The sequence below is a fragment of the Pelobates fuscus genome, chromosome 1, assembly GCF_036172605.1.
Source record: "Pelobates fuscus isolate aPelFus1 chromosome 1, aPelFus1.pri, whole genome shotgun sequence".
Taxonomy (NCBI): domain Eukaryota; kingdom Metazoa; phylum Chordata; class Amphibia; order Anura; family Pelobatidae; genus Pelobates; species Pelobates fuscus.
The window spans coordinates 10,484,073-10,504,494 of record NC_086317.1 but is presented as its reverse complement, the minus strand read 5'-3'; the positions used below and the strand labels follow the sequence as shown (position 1 = coordinate 10,504,494).

General features: G+C 40.5%; 1 protein-coding gene across 1 annotated transcript in view; it reads left to right on the top strand.

Moving 5' to 3' along the window:
- The window catches only part of LOC134601620 (zinc finger protein 208-like), a 634,640-nt gene that overhangs the window by 103,425 nt on the left and 510,793 nt on the right, over positions 1–20,422 (top strand). Inside the window, 1 exon segment of the mRNA XM_063446140.1 lies at positions 5,931–6,935. Within this exon segment, the coding sequence (XP_063302210.1) occupies positions 5,931–6,935 (1,005 nt within the window).

Genomic DNA, 20,422 nt, shown 5'->3' with positions numbered 1-20,422 from the left:
AGCGACATGTTTATTATCATTGTATAGATACTCAGTATTATTATACAGAGCGACGTGTTTATTATCATTGTATAGATACTCAGTATTATTATACAGAGCGACATGTTCATTATCAGCGTATAGATACTCAGTATTATTATACAGAGCGACATGTTTATTATCAGTGTAAACAGACTAGTGACTACATTAGTATGTGGATACTGTGGTGTATACCAGCAGTTCCCTCTAGGGGAGCTTTGCACGATGCACAGTTTGTCCCTAACCAGCTCCTGTAGGAAGTGTGCAAGGCATGCTGGGATGGATACACCCCCTTGATTTACTCTCTTCCCAGTGTGTGCATGGAGTTTGGCCATGTTGGGTGTATGTTACAGCAGGAATGTGTATATCAACAAAGGGATCGAGCATAATATGTGACTTGTGATCAATAAATCCTGGCTGATTAACCCGTTAACGCCGTTACGGCGTTCCATGCCGTCCCCATTATAATGGGCTTTAAAGCCGTTGCGGCGGCATGGAACGCCGTAACGGCTTTGAGCCCCAGGAGGTAAGTTATACTTACCTCCGCCGCGATCCTCTTCTGGGGGGCTGCCTGACAGCCCAGGCAGCCCTCCCACGGCAAATGAGGCCCCCGGGGGCCATGTGATCGCTCTCAAAGAGCGATCACATGGCCCCCTATAGCTGGCTATGGATCTGCCTGCAGGGGGACTGTCTAAAATATCAGACAGTCCCCCTGCTGGTAAGAAAGTATAAAAAAAGAAATTAAACATGTTAAAAAATAAATTGAAAATATTTTTATATATATATAATATGTATATATATTATATATATAATATATATACATATTATACATATGTAACGTCATACAAAGTGTATTTTAATACTAATATAAGTATATATATTAGCATTAAAATACACTTAGAATGATGTTACATATATATAATATGTATATATATTATATATATAATAGATGTACATATATATATTATATATATATACGTATAATTAAAATAATAAATAAATAAAATAATAAAATAAATAAATAAAATATTGAAACAAAATTTAATATAAATTATATATTCATATGTAATTTCATTCTAACTGTATTTTGTTATTAATATATATATATTGGTAACAAAATACACTTAGAATGACATTCTATATATATCTATCTATATATAAAATACAAATAACCGCAAATATATATATATAGATAAATACATATAATTACATAAAAGATTACATTAGTATACACGTAGAATTTAAATACATATATATGTATATATATTAAAATTCTACATGTATATTTAAATAATCTTTTAACATAATTATGTGATTTGATTAATTAAAATTTGATTGACATGCCTGACAACACAGGGAGAAAGTGCAGAGAATTTAATTTGCAAGCACTATATTTGACCCTGTAATACTCCACGACACCATAAAACCTGTACATAGGGGGTACTGTTTTACTCGGGAGACTTCGCTGAACTCAAATATTAGTGTTTCAAACTGGTAAATTGTATTACAACGATGATATTTTAAGTAAAAGTGACGTTTTTTGCATTTTTTACAAACAAACGGCACTTTTATGGACTATATTATTGTTGTAATATGTTTTACTGTTTTAAAACACTAATATTTGTGTTTAGTGAAGTCTCCCGAGAATAACAGTACCCCCCATGTACAGGTTTTATGGTGTTTTGGAAAGTTAGAGAGTCACATATAAGGCTTGCGTTTCATTTTTTTCACATTGAAATTTGCTAGATTGGTTATGTTGCCTTTGAGAGCGTATGGTAGCCCAGGAATGAGAATTACCCCCATGATGGCATACCATTTGCAAAAGTAGACAACCCGAGGTATTGCAAGTGGGGTATGTCCAGTCTTTCTTAGTAGCCACTTAGTCACAAACACTGGCCAAATATTTGTTTTTTGCTTTTTTCACACAAAAAAAAATATGAACGCTAACTTTGGCCAGTGTTTGTGACTAAGTGGCTACTAACAAAGACTAAACATACCCCACTTTCAATACCTTGGCTTGTCTACTTTTTCAAATGGTATGCCATTATGGGGGTAATTCTCATTCCTGGGCTACCACACCGTCTCAAAGGTAACATTACTAATCTGGCAAATTTCAATTTGAAAATGGAACGTTCTATATTTGACCCTGTAACTTTCCAAAACAACATACAACCTGTTAATGGGGGGTACTGTTGTACTCGTGAGACATCGCTGATTACAAATATGTGCATTTTGTTGCAGTAAAACCTAACAGTATTATGACATTTACAGCTAAAATGTGAGGCGGAACTACACATTTTTAAAAAATAAATAAATTTCTCACAGTTTTTTTTTATTTTATTCATAATAAATTATATTCCATATATGAATAGTTAATGGTAAATTAAAGCCCTGTTTCTCCTGAACAAAATGATATATAATAAGTGTGGGTGCATATAATATGAAAGAGGGGAACTACGGGTGAACAGACATATAGCGCAAATTCCAGTTTTTGTTTACGTTTTGTTTTGATCAGAACGTGCACTATTGACTCCGTCCTGAAGGGGTTAATAGACGGTATGTTATTGTAAGTCAGCTATCATCAAACATAACAGGTACTCGTTATTATTATACATAGCGACATGTTTATTATCAGTGTATAGATTCTCAGTATCATTATATAGAGCGCCATGTTTATTATCATTGTATAGATACTCCGTATTATTATACAGAGCGACATGTTTATTATCATTGTATAGATACTCAGTATTATTATACAGAGCGACGTGTTTATTATCATTGTATAGATACTCAGTATTATTATACAGAGCGACATGTTCATTATCAGCGTATAGATACTCAGTATTATTATACAGAGCGACATGTTTATTATCAGTGTATACAGACTAGTGACTACATTATTATGTGGATACTGTGGTGTATACCAGCAGTTCCCTCTAGGGGAGCTTTGCACGATGCACAGTTTGTCCCTAACCAGCTCCTGTAGGAAGTGTGCAAGGCATGCTGGGATGGATACACCCCCTTGATTTGCTCTCTTCCTAGTGTGTGCATGGAGTTCGGCCATGTTGGGTGTATGTTACAGCAGGAATGTGTATATCAACAAAGGGATCGAACATAATATGTGACTTGTGATCAATAAATCCTGGCTGATTAATAGACGGTATGTTATTGTAAGTCAGCTATCATCAAACATAACAGGTACTCGTTAGCATTATACAGAGCACCATGTTTATTATCAGGGGAAGATAGATACTCAATATCATTATACAGAGCGACATGTTTATTATCAGCGTATAGATACTCAGTATTATTATACAGAGCGACATGTTTATTATTAGTGTATAGATGCTCAGTATTATACAGAGCGACATGTTTATTATCAGTGTATAGATACTCAGTATTATTATACAGAGCGACATGTTTATTATCAGTGTATAGGTACTCAGTATTAATATACAGAGCGACATGTTTATCAGTGTATAGATACTCAGTATTATTATACAGAGCAACATGTTTATTATCAGCGTATAGATACTCGGCATTATTATACAGAGCAACATTTCTATTATCAGCATATAGATACTCGGTATTATTATACAGAGCAATATGTTTTTTATCAGTGTATAGATACTCAGTATCATTATACAGAGCGACATGTTTATTATCAGTGTATAGATACTTAGTTTCATTATACAGAGCGACGTTTTTATTATCAGTGTATAGATACTCAGTATTATTATACAGAGCGACATTTATTTTTTATCAGTGTATAGATACTCAGTATAATTGTACAGAGCGACATGTTTATTATCAGTGTATAGATACTCCGTATTATTATACAGAGTGACATGTCTATTATCAGCGTATAGATACTCAGTATTATTATACAGAGCGACATGTTTATTATCAGTGCATATTATTATGATATTTATAGAGCGTCAAATTCCGCAGCGCTTTACAATAGGTGGACGAACAGACATGTAGTTGTAACCAGACAAGTTGGACACACAGGAACAGAGGGGTTGAGGGCCCTGTTCAATGAGCTTACATGCTAGAGGGAGTGGGGTAAAATGACACAAAAAGGTAAGGATAATATTACAGATACTCAGTATTATTATACACAGCGACATGTTTATTATCAGTGTATAGATACTCGGTATTATACAGAGCGACATGTTTATTATCAGTGTATAGATACTCAGTATTATTATACAGACTAGTGACTATATTAGTATGTGGATACTGTGGTGTATACCAGCAGTTCCCTCTAGGGGAACTTTGCACAATGCACAGTTTGTCCTTAACCAGCTCCTGTATATGTGTATTAATATATGTGGATATATATGTGTGATAAAAATATTGTCAGTTTTTATAAGTATGGTAAACAAAATATAATTGAAAGACATATTAATAATTTAAAGACATGTTAACTCATTAACTCCCAGTACATTTCCACCAGCAGGTCAAACCAGGTATCTACTATAAAGAGTAGCAGATACTTGGCACAGCCTTCCAGTGGCAGAGGTGGGGGGGGGGGGGGGGGGGGGAGAAACTGTGAAATTATGTCCTGCATGTGTTTAGAATAGAATATATGTGTAGCGGAGTGCAGTAGTATAATCCACGATCTCCGCTGGTATCACAGGTAAATCCGCAGTCAGCGCTAGAAAACAATCCCAATCCTCCCAATAACCGGACGAAACACAGTCTGGGAGTCAACTAACTGGCTTTATTCACAGGCTTCCATATTTATACAGTTCCCCATGCAAGGGGTTTCCTTACAGATATTTCAGGGGATTTCGTCCATCAGGCATTACAGTTCTCCCAACAGGCATTGCTGCATGAGAGGGATACTCCTACCAAAATGGACGATTAAGTGGATTATCCCCTTGTGCAGCAAAACCGACAATTCACATAAAAATCTGTAATTTACACAATATTCATCTCTTTCATACGAACAGCCATTCGGTAGATAGCTGGGGTCTGCGGGTACATTTAGTCAGAATACCGCTCAGATCCCAGCTAAACCAACCGAACGCCGCACGAAATACATTTAACCATCGAGTTCGGTTTGAAACTACCGAACACCGATGGGGAACATAATGCGATGTGAGCGAGACTCCCGAATGCTCTGGAAGTCCAGCGGTGTTCGTATCATCGAGTAGCCGTTTTCAGTTCCAGGTACTCGACGACCGAACACCGCTGAAGAGACAAAGGATCCAAGATGGCCGACCGCCGCATGGTCGGTAGTCGAACGGCGCCCACCTAGGAGAGCCTTTTATTACCGATTGCAACATTGTTGCAATCGGTTAACAAGCGCCACACGGCTGCTAACACACGGATCCTAATGGCCACATAAGACAGGCAAAATTACATACAGAATACAGCAGAGAATACAGACAACCCTTTGACATGAACAGTTCAGAAGGGGCTAGGTTTGCCACAATATGTGATATACACAGAATCATAAATGCAGATACGTGAGGCTTTATGGACTAAATCTAGTTTAGCAAAGCAAATTCATTAAAAAGGAGTATAAACAATTTTGCTAATAAAGGGGTTAATGCACACAAAATACTTGATTTCTTCGCAATCACCATGACACCGAATGGTCGTATTTCTTATCTATGTCTTTCTTATGTTTCTATGTTTCTATTATGTAAATATTGTCTATTTTGTCTAAGTATAGCAAACAATAATTTATTGTGACCGATTTCCTTTAACTCCCAGTATGTTTCTTTTAGGTGTATTTGTCAGAAGAGGTGACCAGAACAGAAATACATGAAGCAAAGCTATGAAGAAATCTTTTAATGACAGAAGCAAGGAGTCCAACTCTAATAAATCAAGCATTTTCGCAGATACCTATATGTTCTCAAAGGAGACAGTAAACATAAACCCCAAACCTTTCTCATGTTCTGAATGTGGAAAATGTTTTGGGCAACATTCAACTCTTGTTACACATCAGAGAATTCACACAGGAGAGAAACCATTCTCATGTTCTGAATGCGGAAAATGTTTTATTCATCATTCAGACCTTGTCAGTCATCAGAGAACTCACACAGGAGAGAAACCCTTCTCATGTTCTGAATGTGGAAAATGTTTTGTGCAACATTCAAATCTTGTTAAACATCAGAGAATTCACACCGGAGAGAAACCCTTCTCATGTTCTGAATGTGGAAAGTGTTTTGGGCAACATTCAAATCTTGTTACACATCAGATAATTCACACCGGAGAGAAACTCTTCTCATGTTCTGAATGTGGAAAATGTTTTGGGCAACATTCAAATCTTGTTAAACATCAGAGAATTCACACCGGAGAGAAACCCTTCTCATGTTCTGAATGTGGAAAATGTTTTGGGCAACATTCAAATCTTGTTACACATCAGATAATTCACACAGGAGAGAAGCCCTTCTCATGTTCTGAATGTGGAAAATGTTTTGGACACCATTCAAATCTTGTTATACATCAGAGAACTCACACAGGAGAGAAACCATTCTCATGTTCTGAATGCGGAAAATGTTTTATTCAACATTCAGACCTTGTCAGTCATCAGAGAACTCACACAGGAGAGAAGCCCTTCTCATGTTCTGAATGTGGAAAATGTTTTGGACACCATTCAAATCTTGTTATACATCAGAGAACTCACACAGGAGAGAAACCATTCTCATGTTCTGAATGCGGAAAATGTTTTGGGTGGCATTCAGACCTTGTCCGTCATCAGAGAACTCACACAGGAGAGAAGCCCTTCTCATGTTCTGAATGTGGAAAATGTTTTGGGCGACATTCAACTCTTGTTACACATCAGAGAATTCACACAGGAGAGAAACCATTCTCATGTTCTGAATGCGGAAAATGTTTTGGACACCGTTCAAATCTTTTTACACATCAGAGAACTCACACCGGAGAGAAGCCTTTCTAATGTAGTAAATGTGGGGAATGTTTTGCCAGTAAATCAGAGCTTTAAATAAACAAAAGAACATAGAGGTAAAACTATAAAATGCACAGCATCCTGAGTTGAAGGATAAAAATAATAACTTATACTTAACAGTATCATGCAATGTGCAATAGTACAGGAATACGGTTTCTAAAAGAAAATAGATAAAACATACATAGTGTAATCTATTACAATACAATGGGTGTGTAAATGGTTTCACTCACAAGTATGGAGCCGTGCCAGGCTCTATGTAAATAGCCTCAGGGTACCAGTACTGGCTTCGGTAGGTGTCCACAGGCAAGACAGGCAGAAGAAATTTTAATTTATTTATTGGAAAATTAAAAGTTGGACATATAAAAATCAGTGGTCACTTCTTGTTCCGGGCGTAGTAATGACGTCAGTTCCGGCTCTTGTGTAACTGATCTTTCAAATAGGAAGTGCAGCAGTGTCCATATTGGAATTGGGTACATTTTCCCTTACCTGACATGAAGCAATATCTACAGTGTTCTGTGGACTTAGAAACACTTAGATTAGATATTACAGACATGTTAAAAAAAAAAAAAGATAAAATAACCCATAAACCAATGCATCTCACACAGGTGAAGTGATTTTATAATGCATCAATGGATTAATATGGGAATAAAATATCTTGTATTGTGAATTATTATTTTTTCATGCTCACACAATAAATAGTAACTTTTATAGTAGCAGTCAATGTACATATAATGCATTGGTATTATGGCACCCTCATGCTATCGTCCTTAGATGCCTAACCTGCACTGCTAACTCTGCTCCACTTGGTTGCGGACTCACCGGCAACCCAGGATACATTGTGGTTGTGTGTTCTTGCTGTTACAAAGTATACTAACTAGCCTGTTCCACTGGTAATACACTTCAATGAATATGGTTCCTTAGCATGACTTAAATTTGCATGATTCCAACCAAGACCTCAGCAAAGAGACATGACACATGCTTCTTACTGGTAACTTGTAGGATCACTATTTCTGAGTTCCAGCTTTTATTAAAAAAAAGCACAACACACACATGAAATGTTTTTACAAATTATTCATACCAATAAGAATATGAACTGGGATTGGAGACCAGAGTTCTGACTGAGGAATGTAAATTAGGTTAAGCTAATTATCCCCGGGGTTCTTTATTTTTATCCCAGGACACAATAACCTTGGACATTCCAAGAGAGGCTAGTTTCCCCAACCCCCATGTTAATACAAACTTCAAGCAAAAGTTATATTTTCTTATTTTATTTTTATGTTTTCTTAAAGTGCAACCTCTACATGATCCACAATAATAAAAGCAATTTTCTCTTTTGAACATAGTTAAAAGTTGTGGATTACATAGAAACATAGAAAAATAGAATGTGACGGCAGATAAGAACCATTCTGCCCAGTTTTCTAAATACTTTCATTAGTCCCTGGCCTTATCTTAGAGTTAGGATAACCTTATGCCTATCCCACGCATGCTTAAACTCCTTTACTGTGTTAACCTCTACCACTTCAGCTGGAAGGCTATTCCATGCACCCACTACCCTCTCAGTAAAGTAATACTTCCTGATATTATTTTTAAACCTTTGTCCCTCTAATTTTAGACTATGTCCTCTGGTTGTGGTAGTTTTTCTTCTTTTAAATATAGTCTCCTCCTTTACTGTGTTGATTCCCTTTATGTATTTAAATGTTTCTATCATATCCCCCTGTCTCGTCTTTCCACCAAGCTATACATGTTAAGATCCTTTAACCTTTCCTGGTAAGTTTTATCCTGCAATCCATGAACCAGTTTAGTAGCCCTTCTTTGAACTCTCTCTAAGGTATCAATATCCTTCTGAAGATATGGTCTCCAGTACTGTGTACAGTACTCCAAGTGAGGTCTCACCAGTGTTCTGTACAATGGCATGAGCACTTCCCTCTTTCTACTGCTAATACCTCTCCCTATACAACCAAGCATTCTGCTAGCATTTCCTGCTGCTCTATTACATTGTCTGCCTACCTTTAAGTCCTCAGAAATAATCACCCCTAAATCCCTTTCCTCAGATGTTGAGGTTAGGACTCTATCAAATATTCTGTACTCTGCCCTTGGGTTTTTACGTCCAAGATGCATTATCTTGCACTTATCCACATTAAATGTCAGTTGCCACAACTCTGACCATTTTTCTAGTTTACCTAAATCATTTGCCATTTGGCTTATCCCTCCTGGAACATCAACCCTGTTACATATCTTAGTATCATCCGCAAAAAGACACACCTTACCATCAAGACCTTCTGCAATATCACTAATAAAAATATTAAAGAGAATGGGTCCAAGTACAGATCCCTGCGGTACCCCACTGGTGACAAGCCCAAGCTTCGAATATACTCCATTGACTACAACCCTCTGTTGCCTGTCACTCAGCCACTGCCTTACCCATTCAACAATATTGGAATCCAAACTCAAAGATTGCAGTTTATTGATAAGCCTTCTATGTGCAACAGTGTCAAAAGCCTTACTGAAATCTAGGTAAGCAATGTCTACTGCACCACCCTGATCTATAATTTTAGTTACCCAATCAAAAAAATCAATAAGATTAGTTTGGCATGATCTCCCTGAAGTAAACCCATGTTGTCTCTGATCTTGAAATCCATGTGTTAGATGTTCAACAATCCTATCCTTTAACATGGTTTCCATCACTTTCCCCACTACTGAAGTAAGGCTTACTGGCCTATAGTTGCCCGACTCCTCCCTATTACCTTTCTTGTGAATGGGCACAACATTCGCTAACTTCCAATCTTCTGGGACTACTCCTGTTATCAATGATTGGTTAAATAAATCTGTTAATGGTTTTGCTAGTACACCACTAAGCTCTTTTAATAGCTTTGGGTGTATTCCATCAGGTCCCATTGACTTATTTGTCTTTACTTTTGACAGTTGAAATAGAACCTCTTCCTCTGTAAACTCACGTGTAATAAATGACTCATTTATCCTTTTTTTTTAACAGAGGTCCCTTTCCTTAATTTTCAGCTGTAAATACCGAACAAAAATATTCATTGAGGCAGTCAGCTAGACCTTTATCCTCATCTACATACCTTCCTTCTTTTGTTTTTAATCTAACTAATCCTTGTTTTACTTTTCTTTTCTCATTTATGTATCTAAAAAAAGTTTTGTCCCCCTTTTTTACTGACTGTGCTATTTTCTCTTCTGTGTGTGATTTGGAAGCTCTTATAACTTGCTTAGCCTCTTTCTGCCTAATCTTATAGGTCATTCTGTCTTCCTCACTCTGGTTTTTTTTTATAATTACTAAATGCTAACTTTTTGTTTTTTACTATTTTGGCCACATCTGCGGAGTACCACAGTGGTTTCTTGAATTTTTTGCTTTTACTGACAAGCCTAATGCAATTTTCTGTTGCCTTCAGTAGTGCAGCTTTTAAATAATCCCATTTCTTTTGGACTCCATTTAAGTTGCTCCAGTCTGATAATGACTCCTTTACACATATTCTAATTTTAGAAAAGTCTGTTTTTCTAAAGTCTAAAACTTTTGTTTTTGTGTGGTGTGACTCAGTCACTGTTCTTATATTAAACCACACTGACTGATGATCACTGGATCCTAAACTTTCACCTACAGTAATATCTGATACCAAATCTCCATTTGTTAACACTAAATCTAGTATGGCCTCTTTACGAGTTGGCTCCTCAACGACTTGTTTTAGAGACAATCCCAGTAGGGAGTTTAGAATATGTGTGCTTCTGGCACAAGTAGCTATTTTTGTTTTCCAATTCACATCAGGAAGATTAAAGTCACCCATGGTGATAACTTCCCCCTTCATTGTCATTTTAGCTATTTCTTCAACTAGTAGATTATCTAACTCTTCAATTTGTCCTGGGGGCCTATAAATCACACCTACACAAATTACTGTGTGATTACCAAATTCTAACGTAACCCAAATGGACTCTATGTTCGTCTCACTAACCTTTATTAGGCTAGATTTTATGCTATCCTTCACATACAGGGCCACCCCTCCCCCTTTCTTGCCTTCCCTGTCTTTTCTATATAAAGAGTACCCTGGTATTGCTATGTCCCAGTCATTTTTTTCATTATACCATGTCTCATTAACAGCGACTAAATCTACACTATCAGTTGCCATTATTGCCACAAGTTCATGGATCTTATTCCCTAAACTGCGAGCATTTGTAGACATGACTCTAAGCTTATCATTTTTTAACACACTTGCTACAGGCACCTTCTGTCCTTGTTTTGGGGGACAATTGGATTGATGTTTTATCACCCTTTTGCCCCCCCCCCCCCCCTCCTAGTTTAAATACATCTTAGCAAAACCTCTGAACTGCTCACTGAGAACATTTGTTCCCTTTTGAGAAAGATGCAAACCATCTTTTTTGTACATTTTATTGTACAGTTTATTTCCATTCCAAACAGAGCTACCATGAGCAATAAAGCCAAATCCTTGCTCCCGACACCATTCACCAAGCCACAAGTTAAAGTCCCTAATACGCATCCGCCTGTCATTCTGAGTGTTATGCACAGGCAGAACTTCAGAGAATGACAGTGTGGAAGCAACCTGCCGTATATCATTGGCAAAAACACAAACTTCCTTAACCTCTGAAACCTCATTGCAAGCCAAGTCATTTGTCCCTAAATGGACAAGTACATCCAATTCCCCTTCCTGCTTTGCTTGCTTAACAATATTACAGATACGTCTCCTGTCTCTGTGAGCAGTAGCTCCGGGAAGACACCTCACAAGACCACCATTGTCCATCTCCATTCTTTTCTTTCTCTAAAAAACTCGAAGTTAAAACAGGAACCAATGAGTCGCTTTTAAGTTTTTTAAATGATCTTAACCTAAATAGTTGGAACATTAAATTAACATATGAGATTAGTCCCCAAAGAGTTAATTTTTTTAGATTTATGTATCTATGTTGAGGAGAACCAGATTAAAAGCAAAACTTTTTTTAAATTGGTAGATGTAAATAGTTGTATTAATTTAAAGAGTTGTCATTTTAGACCATGGTTGACAAATATACCTAAAGGACAATTTTTAAGGATAAAGCGTAACTGTGCAGAAACTCAACAATATGAAGAACAAACACAAATTTTAATAAATCAATTAGTGGAAAAGGGGTATAATCAAAATGTGCTAAAATGTTTAAAGGAAGAAGTAGGACAAGAAGCAAGGGAAAATATTTTGAAATATAAAGAAAAAGAACAAAAGGAGGATAATTTTATTATACCTATTTTTAATTATAGTTCAAACAGCAACCAATTACAAAAAATAATCAGGAGAAAAGCAGTATTTAGGAGTTAAACCTAAAGTCATTTTTAGAGGAACAAGGAGTTTTAAACAGGTTTTAACTTCGAGTTTTTTAGAGAAAGAAAAGAATCAACAACTTTTTTTTTTTTTTTTTGAAATTCTTTATTTTCTTTGTGCAAAGGTGAAACATGTGGTTTGTCACTGCCACAACAGCAGGTGCAAACCGGTGATGTACATACGATTACATATGGCAATAGAGATAAACATTGCACATTTTTTTTTTAAAGATAAGTTAGCAAACAGGTTTAAGTCTAAATCGTTAACAAATGAGAGATATGCATATATGTTCAGTCGATGTTCGCCTTATCAGCAATAATGAGATTTGCACACATTTTGAAATGAGAAGATATTGTTGTAAGTTAATTTTATAACATGACAGGAGGCTTCGTATTTGCTTAAGACTTTCTTTACTTAAGCTTCACAGCAGCACTTTTTTACTTAGTAACAGGGTAACCAATCAGAAAAAAGATAACATGGCATAAAAGTCCCTCCCTGTGACGTCACTTCCTCTTTCTTTGCTGCTTCACACCAGTACAGGTCAGAGTGCCACTGTCTCCTACTTTCTGTGGGTTTTTCTGTGGTTTCACTTATTAATTTTCTGTCATCTGTTTTACATCATTCACTATTATTATATACTGTTATATTTGTTCTAATATTTCTTATCCTTGGACTTTATTTATCCACCTTATTTATCCTTTGCCTATACTTTCCTCACTATTGAGATTTTTATGTTTTTCACTACATCTAAATTCTATCTTTTGTATTCCGATTCTTTATAACTGTTTTTTTCCGTTTTCTAATATCTGTTTGCTACCTCTTTTAGTCCGGTTTGCGAGCGGCATTCTGTGCCCCGTTTTTCCCGGGCTTTTGGGCTGTGGAGAACGCCTCCATCAGCTCTCAGTGCGCACGGCGGCCATCTTGGATCTCGCACTCATTCGCGAGATCCAAGCGGCCTCCTCGTTCGCTTGTGCGCACGCGCGAGATCGCGGCGGCCATTTTCTTGGTTCCGCGATCTGCAATCTCTCCGGCCGTGCGGCGGCCATTTTTTGCCGCATTTCGCGGCGTTTTCATATTTAACTTACCTATATGATTAAATGCAAACATTCAAGTATACCTGCTCAGTACTATATATAACTTAAAATTACAGGTTTAAGTGTTCTCTACTTCCCTCTACTCACCATAGGAGGGATTTTAAAATACCATTAGAACAACCACAATCTATTTCAGACTATCACCCCCTGGTGGAAATTTGTTTATACTACATTAACCTATATTCTCATTGAATAAAACAATCCTTGATTATATTACTCAATACCTTGGAATACATATAGGGTAAATTCCCTGTCTATACCTTTGACTAAATACAACCCATGCTTATACTGGATGGGTATAGGGAAAAATCCCTACACAAGATTTATGATTGCTGTTTACTTATACAGCCCATGATTGGCCCGCTTTGTCTGTGCCTCCATACCTCTATACGGGTCTGTATAATTATTCCCAGAGGTTATTTATGCTGGGTGACCCCCAGTTTCAGCTTGCACTGTGGATTTATAACATATTGTGATATATGGTGACGGCCTTAAGATACATTCTAATGCTGGCCTATTCTGCCCCATAGGTCTCAACTCTGTTGCTATGGAGGCTTCAAATCAAGATCAAAACCTGCAAGCAATTATTAATGCGGCTGTAGCCGTTTCACTAGAAAAGGCCCTGGCTCGGGTGCTGCCCATTGAGCCAAAGGATCCTCAAATATCTGAACCCCCGCTTTCTGACGAAGAAGCGGTGGAGTCCGATTCCACAAAAATAAACCCTTCCAAACCCAATAAGAGATATTGGAAAGGGAATGGGCCAGAACCTCCCAAACGCAAGGGGAAAGAACCGGCGAAACGCCCCAAACAGTCAGACACTAAAGAGAAGCTCTCAGTCCAGCCCACTCTATCGGAAGAGGAGGAAGATTCTTTCGACCTACACCCCTTAGCCATCCTAGATGAATGGCAAGCTGACCACTCCTCTGAAGATGAGGAAGACTGGCCCGAGACATCGTTTAAAGGAGCACCTCTCCTTCAAACTACTATGGGAGATCTCACAACCGAAGATATGGTACCCAGTTCCAATCCTTCTGGGGACGCTGAATCCTTTCTGGATTCGTTTGGTCAACCTCTTTTCGACCCAAGACAGATCAGATACCCTCGATCATCTGAATGGTCACTCCCAGACCATCTCTCCAAGTATATACATTTTTGGATCAGGAGACCCCTAGATCGGGAAGTCCGCAAGCGCCTAAGAGCCGAATGTCCTAGACCTTCTCTACCGGACAAGGTCGCTGTCACCCCAGAGTTTGACACGCTGCTCTACACATATATGGCCAGATCCGGCCGTGACCCTAAAAAGGGCATTGAGCGCAGCTTGCGCCTCACGCAAGACAAAATGCTGGATATCCTGGGACCCCTGGCCAAAATTCTTCTACTGGCTGATGAAGCCCTTTCTAATGAAGACCCTTTAGACCCATCCGTGATAAGAGAATGGGCACTACGCTCAATTTGCCTGCTGGGCAATGCAAATACATCTCTCTGTACTGAGCGTAGAAAAGCAGTGCTGCTGCGTATGGATGCCAAGTTAGCTGACTTGGGAACAAAAGAATTGGGTCCCAAGGCCAAAGGCTTATTGTTTGGAGAACCCTACATAAAAGAATTACATAAACATGTAAACTTATACGCCACACTAAACAAGGCGCAGTCATCCATGAAAAGGGTATTCCATCATCAACCCTCACGGGTTTTTGGCAGGGCTGGCCGTACAAGGGGTCGTACAGTCAGCCGCTTCTGGTCCACAAATCAACGCCAGAGAACCCCCACTTCACCATTCTTCCCCAACTATCAATCAAGGGGCTCCTACACCCAAAGGGCGGATAGAGGAAGAGGATACAGAGCCCGCGGACGCAACAGATACCCAACAGGTGAGATTCCCTATCTTTCACCTTTCTACTGTTTATCATGCGGGCAGGTTGTCACTTTGTGTAGACATGTGGAAGACGCTGTCTTCAGATACCTGGGTTCTAAACACAGTTCAAGGTTATTCCATAGAGTTTCATTCTCTCCCTTCTCAAACAGGTTATCCTCTCTATCCAACGATGTCAAAATCTCAGAATCGTCTTCTCGATTCAGAACTACGTTCTCTTCTAACAAAAGGAGCAATTCAACCTGCTCCCCTCGACGAAGGCTTCCTCAGCTCCGTCTTCCTGGTCAAAAAGAAATCTGGGGAATACCGCCCGGTAATCAACCTTCGCCAACTGAATACTTTCGTGGTTTACAGACACTTCAAAATGGAAGGAATACATCTCCTCAGAGACATTCTCCGACCAGGCGATTGGTTCACCCGAATCGATCTCAAGGATGCTTACCTCTCTGTATCAGTACATCCATCCAGTCGGCGTTTTCTCCGCTTTCCTTGGCACCACCGGATTTTTCAATTCACCTGCCTTCCATTCGGCCTGAGTTCCGCCCTGTGGTGCTTCACCAAACTACTCAAACCAGTCACCGCACATCTTCGAGAAAGGGGCATTCGTTGCCTAATCTACCTCGACGACCTCTTGCTACTCTGCGAAGACGTATCCAGGCTGCGTTCACAGACGAACTATACATCTTTATTGATCGAATCTTTGGGGTTTGTCATCAACCAAGAGAAATCATCACTGGCCCCATCCAGAGTCATTCAATTTCTCGGCTTCGAGATCGACTCTTCAACCTGTGTTCTTCGCCTGCCTCAATCCAAGTTAACTGCGATCAGGAAAGAATTACGCAAAACGCTTCGTCAAGCAGATCTACCCCTCCGAGGTTTGGCTCGGATCGTAGGCCTACTTTCAGCCTCCATTCAGGCAATCTACCCAGGTCCACTACACTATCGGGCCATGCAACGCTTGAAAGCTCAATTCCTCCGGACCCACCCATCATACGATCAGAGGGTCCCGATCACCACCGAAGTGAGGGAGGAACTTTACTGGTGGCTCCGCCACATGTCTGCCTGGAACGGCAAGGCAATTTTCGGTCCCACTCCGGACTTCGTGGTGGAATCAGACGCGAGCCTTCTAGGCTGGGGCGCAACCTGCCATACATCATCCACCGGAGGACCATGGACCAACACAGAACATTCTCTCCACATCAATTGCCTGGAGTTAATAGCCGGCTCTTTCGCAATTCGCAGTTTGACCAATCATCTCTCAAACTGCTGTATTCTCCTTCGGATGGACAATATCTCAGCCATCCAATACATCAACAAATTGGGCGGAGCCAGATCTCACATCCTCTCCGAGGTGACAAAGGACATCTACGAATTTTGCTTCCAACGCAACATCACACTTCAAGCAGAATATCTTCCAGGGGAGACGAACGTTACCGCGGATTGGTTCTCCCGACATTGGAGAGACGCCAGCGACTGGCGCCTACACAGGACAATCTTCCTTCGCATCTCCAAACTCAGGGGCCCGTTTGTTCTAGATCTATTCGCCTCCCGGACGAATTTTCAAGTCCCTCATTTCTTCAGCTGGCTCCCAGACCCAGAATGCTCGGCAGTGGATGCCTTCCTTCAGAGGTGGCCGACAACGGGAGCCTATGCCTTCCCTCCATTTGCGATGATCTCCAGAATCCTTCTTCAGGTTCGCAGACAACAGGTCATGCTGGTTCTACTCACCCCACTCTGGCGGGGCCAAGCCTGGTTTCCAGATCTCCTGGACCTCTCCTGTCGACATCCCCTACTGCTACCTCCATGGCCCAATCTCCTAGAGGACCCTCAAGGGAATCCTCATCCAATGATACTGCAAGACCACCTCCACCTAGTAGCTTGGACTCTTTCAGGGGAACCTGGCATTTCGGAGAACTATCGCAGAGAACTAAGGAACTCCTCTGGGATTCATGGGCCCCTGGCACCAGAAGATGCTACCTTTCCTCCTGGAACACTTGGTGCAATTGGTGCCTGGAACGGCATACCGATCCCCTTACTGCCCCTAGACAGTTCATATTGAATTTCCTCTCTCATCTATTCGACCTGGGCCGATCCTACCGATCCATCAACGTTGCCCGGTCAGCCATCTCGGCAGCCCACGTTCCCCTAGAAGGAACTCCAGTGGGCCAGGACCCGCTGGTTTGTAGGCTTTTGCGGGGCATTAAACTGGCTCGCCCTCCAACACCGAAATACTCCCATCTCTGGGACGTCAATGTCATGATCCACTTCCTGGAAACTTGGCCAAACAACGAGGATCTATCCCTCCGTCAACTCTCTGCAAAATTCACCCTATTACTTTGCCTAGTGTCCTTCCGACGGGTATCGGATGTTCGAGCATTTGACCATGACGCTGTCAATTTTTCTCCAGAAGGTGTCACCTTTTTAGTATCCAGACGGACAAAATCAAACTCTTCTTCAGTTTTTTACCCGTACTTCCCTAATGTCAGGGTACCTGAGGCCTCTACCTCTAAGGGAGGTAGAGACTTGGTGGTTTGTCCGTCCAGGCGAGCTGTTTCCTTCGTTCCTCGCGGTTCATCCAGTCACTTAAACTCCGGCCGCGAGGAATCCACGTCCTTTTCTAGCGGGACGCTCAATACGTGACGTCATGATGCTATCACGAGCGACCTGTCACTCAAGTGTCCGATATCCAATCGGTACTTGTCAGAGGCGTGATTACCATCCAGAGCCAGGGTATTTAAGCTTACTTCTCGCTTCAGCTCATTGCCCTGTCGTGGTTCTAGCTTGTCTAGTCACTCAGTGCTCTGGTATTCTAGTTTGCTCTATTGGTTTTGACTCGGCTCGTTGTACTACCCTGCTTATCTCTGTTATCCCTTGACCCGGCTTGTCTCTCGCTTATCTGTCTTCTCGTTCCCTCGACCTCGGCTTGTCTCTGACTATTCTCTATTACTCTCGGTACGTTAGTCCGGCCATTCTAAGGCCCGGTATACGTACCTTTCCACTCTTTGTACTCTGCGTGTTGGATCCCTGTCCCGATCCTGACATTACGACAGGGACAATGGATCCTGCAGGTACAAACAGTCAGCTTGGTTCTTCTGATCCCAGGTTTGACGCCATGGAGCATAGGATGGATCAGATGGCTCTAGCACTACAGGCACTTTTGTCTCGTGCTAGTAACCCACCTGAGGAGACACGTACTCCTTCTATTTCTCCTGCAGTCTCAGGTCTAGAGGTAGCCACTGTAGGTGCTTCTTCCCGTATTACCCCACCAGTACGTTATGGCGGGTCACCGGAGAAGTGTCGTGGCTTTCTGAACCAGATTAGCATTCATTTCGAATTACAACCCCGCTCTTATCCTACAGATAGAGCGAAGGTTGGATTTGTTATTACTTTACTCATTGAGAAAGCTCTGAGATGGGCCAATCCTTTATGGGAGAATGATAATCCACTAGTCTATAATTATAATGCCTTTGTAGCTGCGTTTAGAAGAACTTTTGACCCTCCTGGTAGAAAGGTCAATGCAGCTAGATTACTGTTGCGCCTTAGACAGGACAATCGAACACTTGTGGATTATGCACTAGAGTTCAGGTCCTTGGCGGCAGAGGTTAAGTGGAACGAACAGGCTTATATAGATGTGTTTCTGAATGGGTTATCAGATGTAATTCTTGACGAGGTCGCTACTAGAGAACTCCCTGAGAATTTGGAGGATTTAATTTCTTTTATATCTCGTATTGATGAACGCTTAAGAGAGAGGCAGAACACTCGAGATAGGACCCGTAGACCCTCCTTTAAACTAGCACCTACCTTTCAAAATTCTGAGTTCGAGGACTTACGTATTCCTGAACCTATGCAGATAGGCAGTACTCATCTCACAGAGAGGGAGAGACAGTACAGGAGAAGGGAGGGTTTATGTATGTATTGTGGAGTCAGAGGTCATTTACGCCTAAATTGTCCCAATCGTTCGGGAAACGCTCGCACCTAAGTTTCTCTAGAGGACAGGCCTTGGGTGTTTCTACTTTGTCCTCTATTCACAACTACAAAGAGCTCAGGCTCCTGTTACCCGTTTCTTTAAAGTGGGAGAAGGGAGTAGTTAAGACTATGGCACTAATCGATTCTGGAGCTGCTGAGAGCTTTATAGATCAGGGTTTTGCTGCCAAGCATGCTATTCCATCCCAGTTAAAAGAGACACCACTGGCTGTTGAGGCCATCGATGGTAGACCGTTACTTGAGCCTGTTATTTTCCATGAGACCATACCGATTAACTTAACTGTTGGCATCCTACATAGAGAGGACATATCCTTACTGCTCATTTCTTCTCCGTCTATTCCCATAGTCCTGGGGTACTCCTGGTTGAGGAGACATAACCCTATTATTAATTGGGAGTCAGGGGAGATAGTTTCGTGGGGACAGAATTGTCAAGAAAAATGCTTGCGGAAGGTCTTACCTCTCGGATTAACCAACACATCGGCTAACTCTGACAATCCTACAGAGACACAAATTCCGTCTCAGTATCTAGATTTAAAGGCAGTATTTGACAAAAAGAAAGCCGATACCTTACCCCCACACAGGTCCTTTGATTGCAAAATTAACCTACTCCCTGGTACCATGCCCCCCAGAGGTCATGTATACCCATTATCTACGAAAGAGAACTCAGTTCTAGAGGAGTATATTCACGAAAATTTAGACAAGGGATTCATTAGGAGGTCCTCCTCTCCTGCCGGGGCTGGATTTTTTTTTTGTTAAAAAGAAGGATGGTTCTTTGAGACCTTGTATTGATTATCGAGGCCTAAATAAGATAACCATTAAAAATGCCTACCCGATTCCCTTGATCACCGAACTCTTCGATCGTTTGAAGGGCTCTACAATTTTCACCAAGTTAGACCTCAGAGGGGCATATAACTTGGTGAGAATCCAGCAGGGACATGAGTGGATGACGGCATTCAATACTCGCTATGGCCACTATGAATATACGGTTATGCCTTTTGGGTTATGCAATGCACCAGCTGTATTCCAAGATCTGATAAATGAGGTTCTTAGGGAATTTCAGCAAGATTGCGTCATTGTATACCTAGATGATATACTTATACATTCTAGTGAGATTGAGACTCATCACAAGCAAGTCAGGAGGGTTTTGCACAAGCTTCTCCAGCATGGCTTGTACTGCAAGTTGGAGAAATGTAGCTTTGATCAAACCCAGGTAACC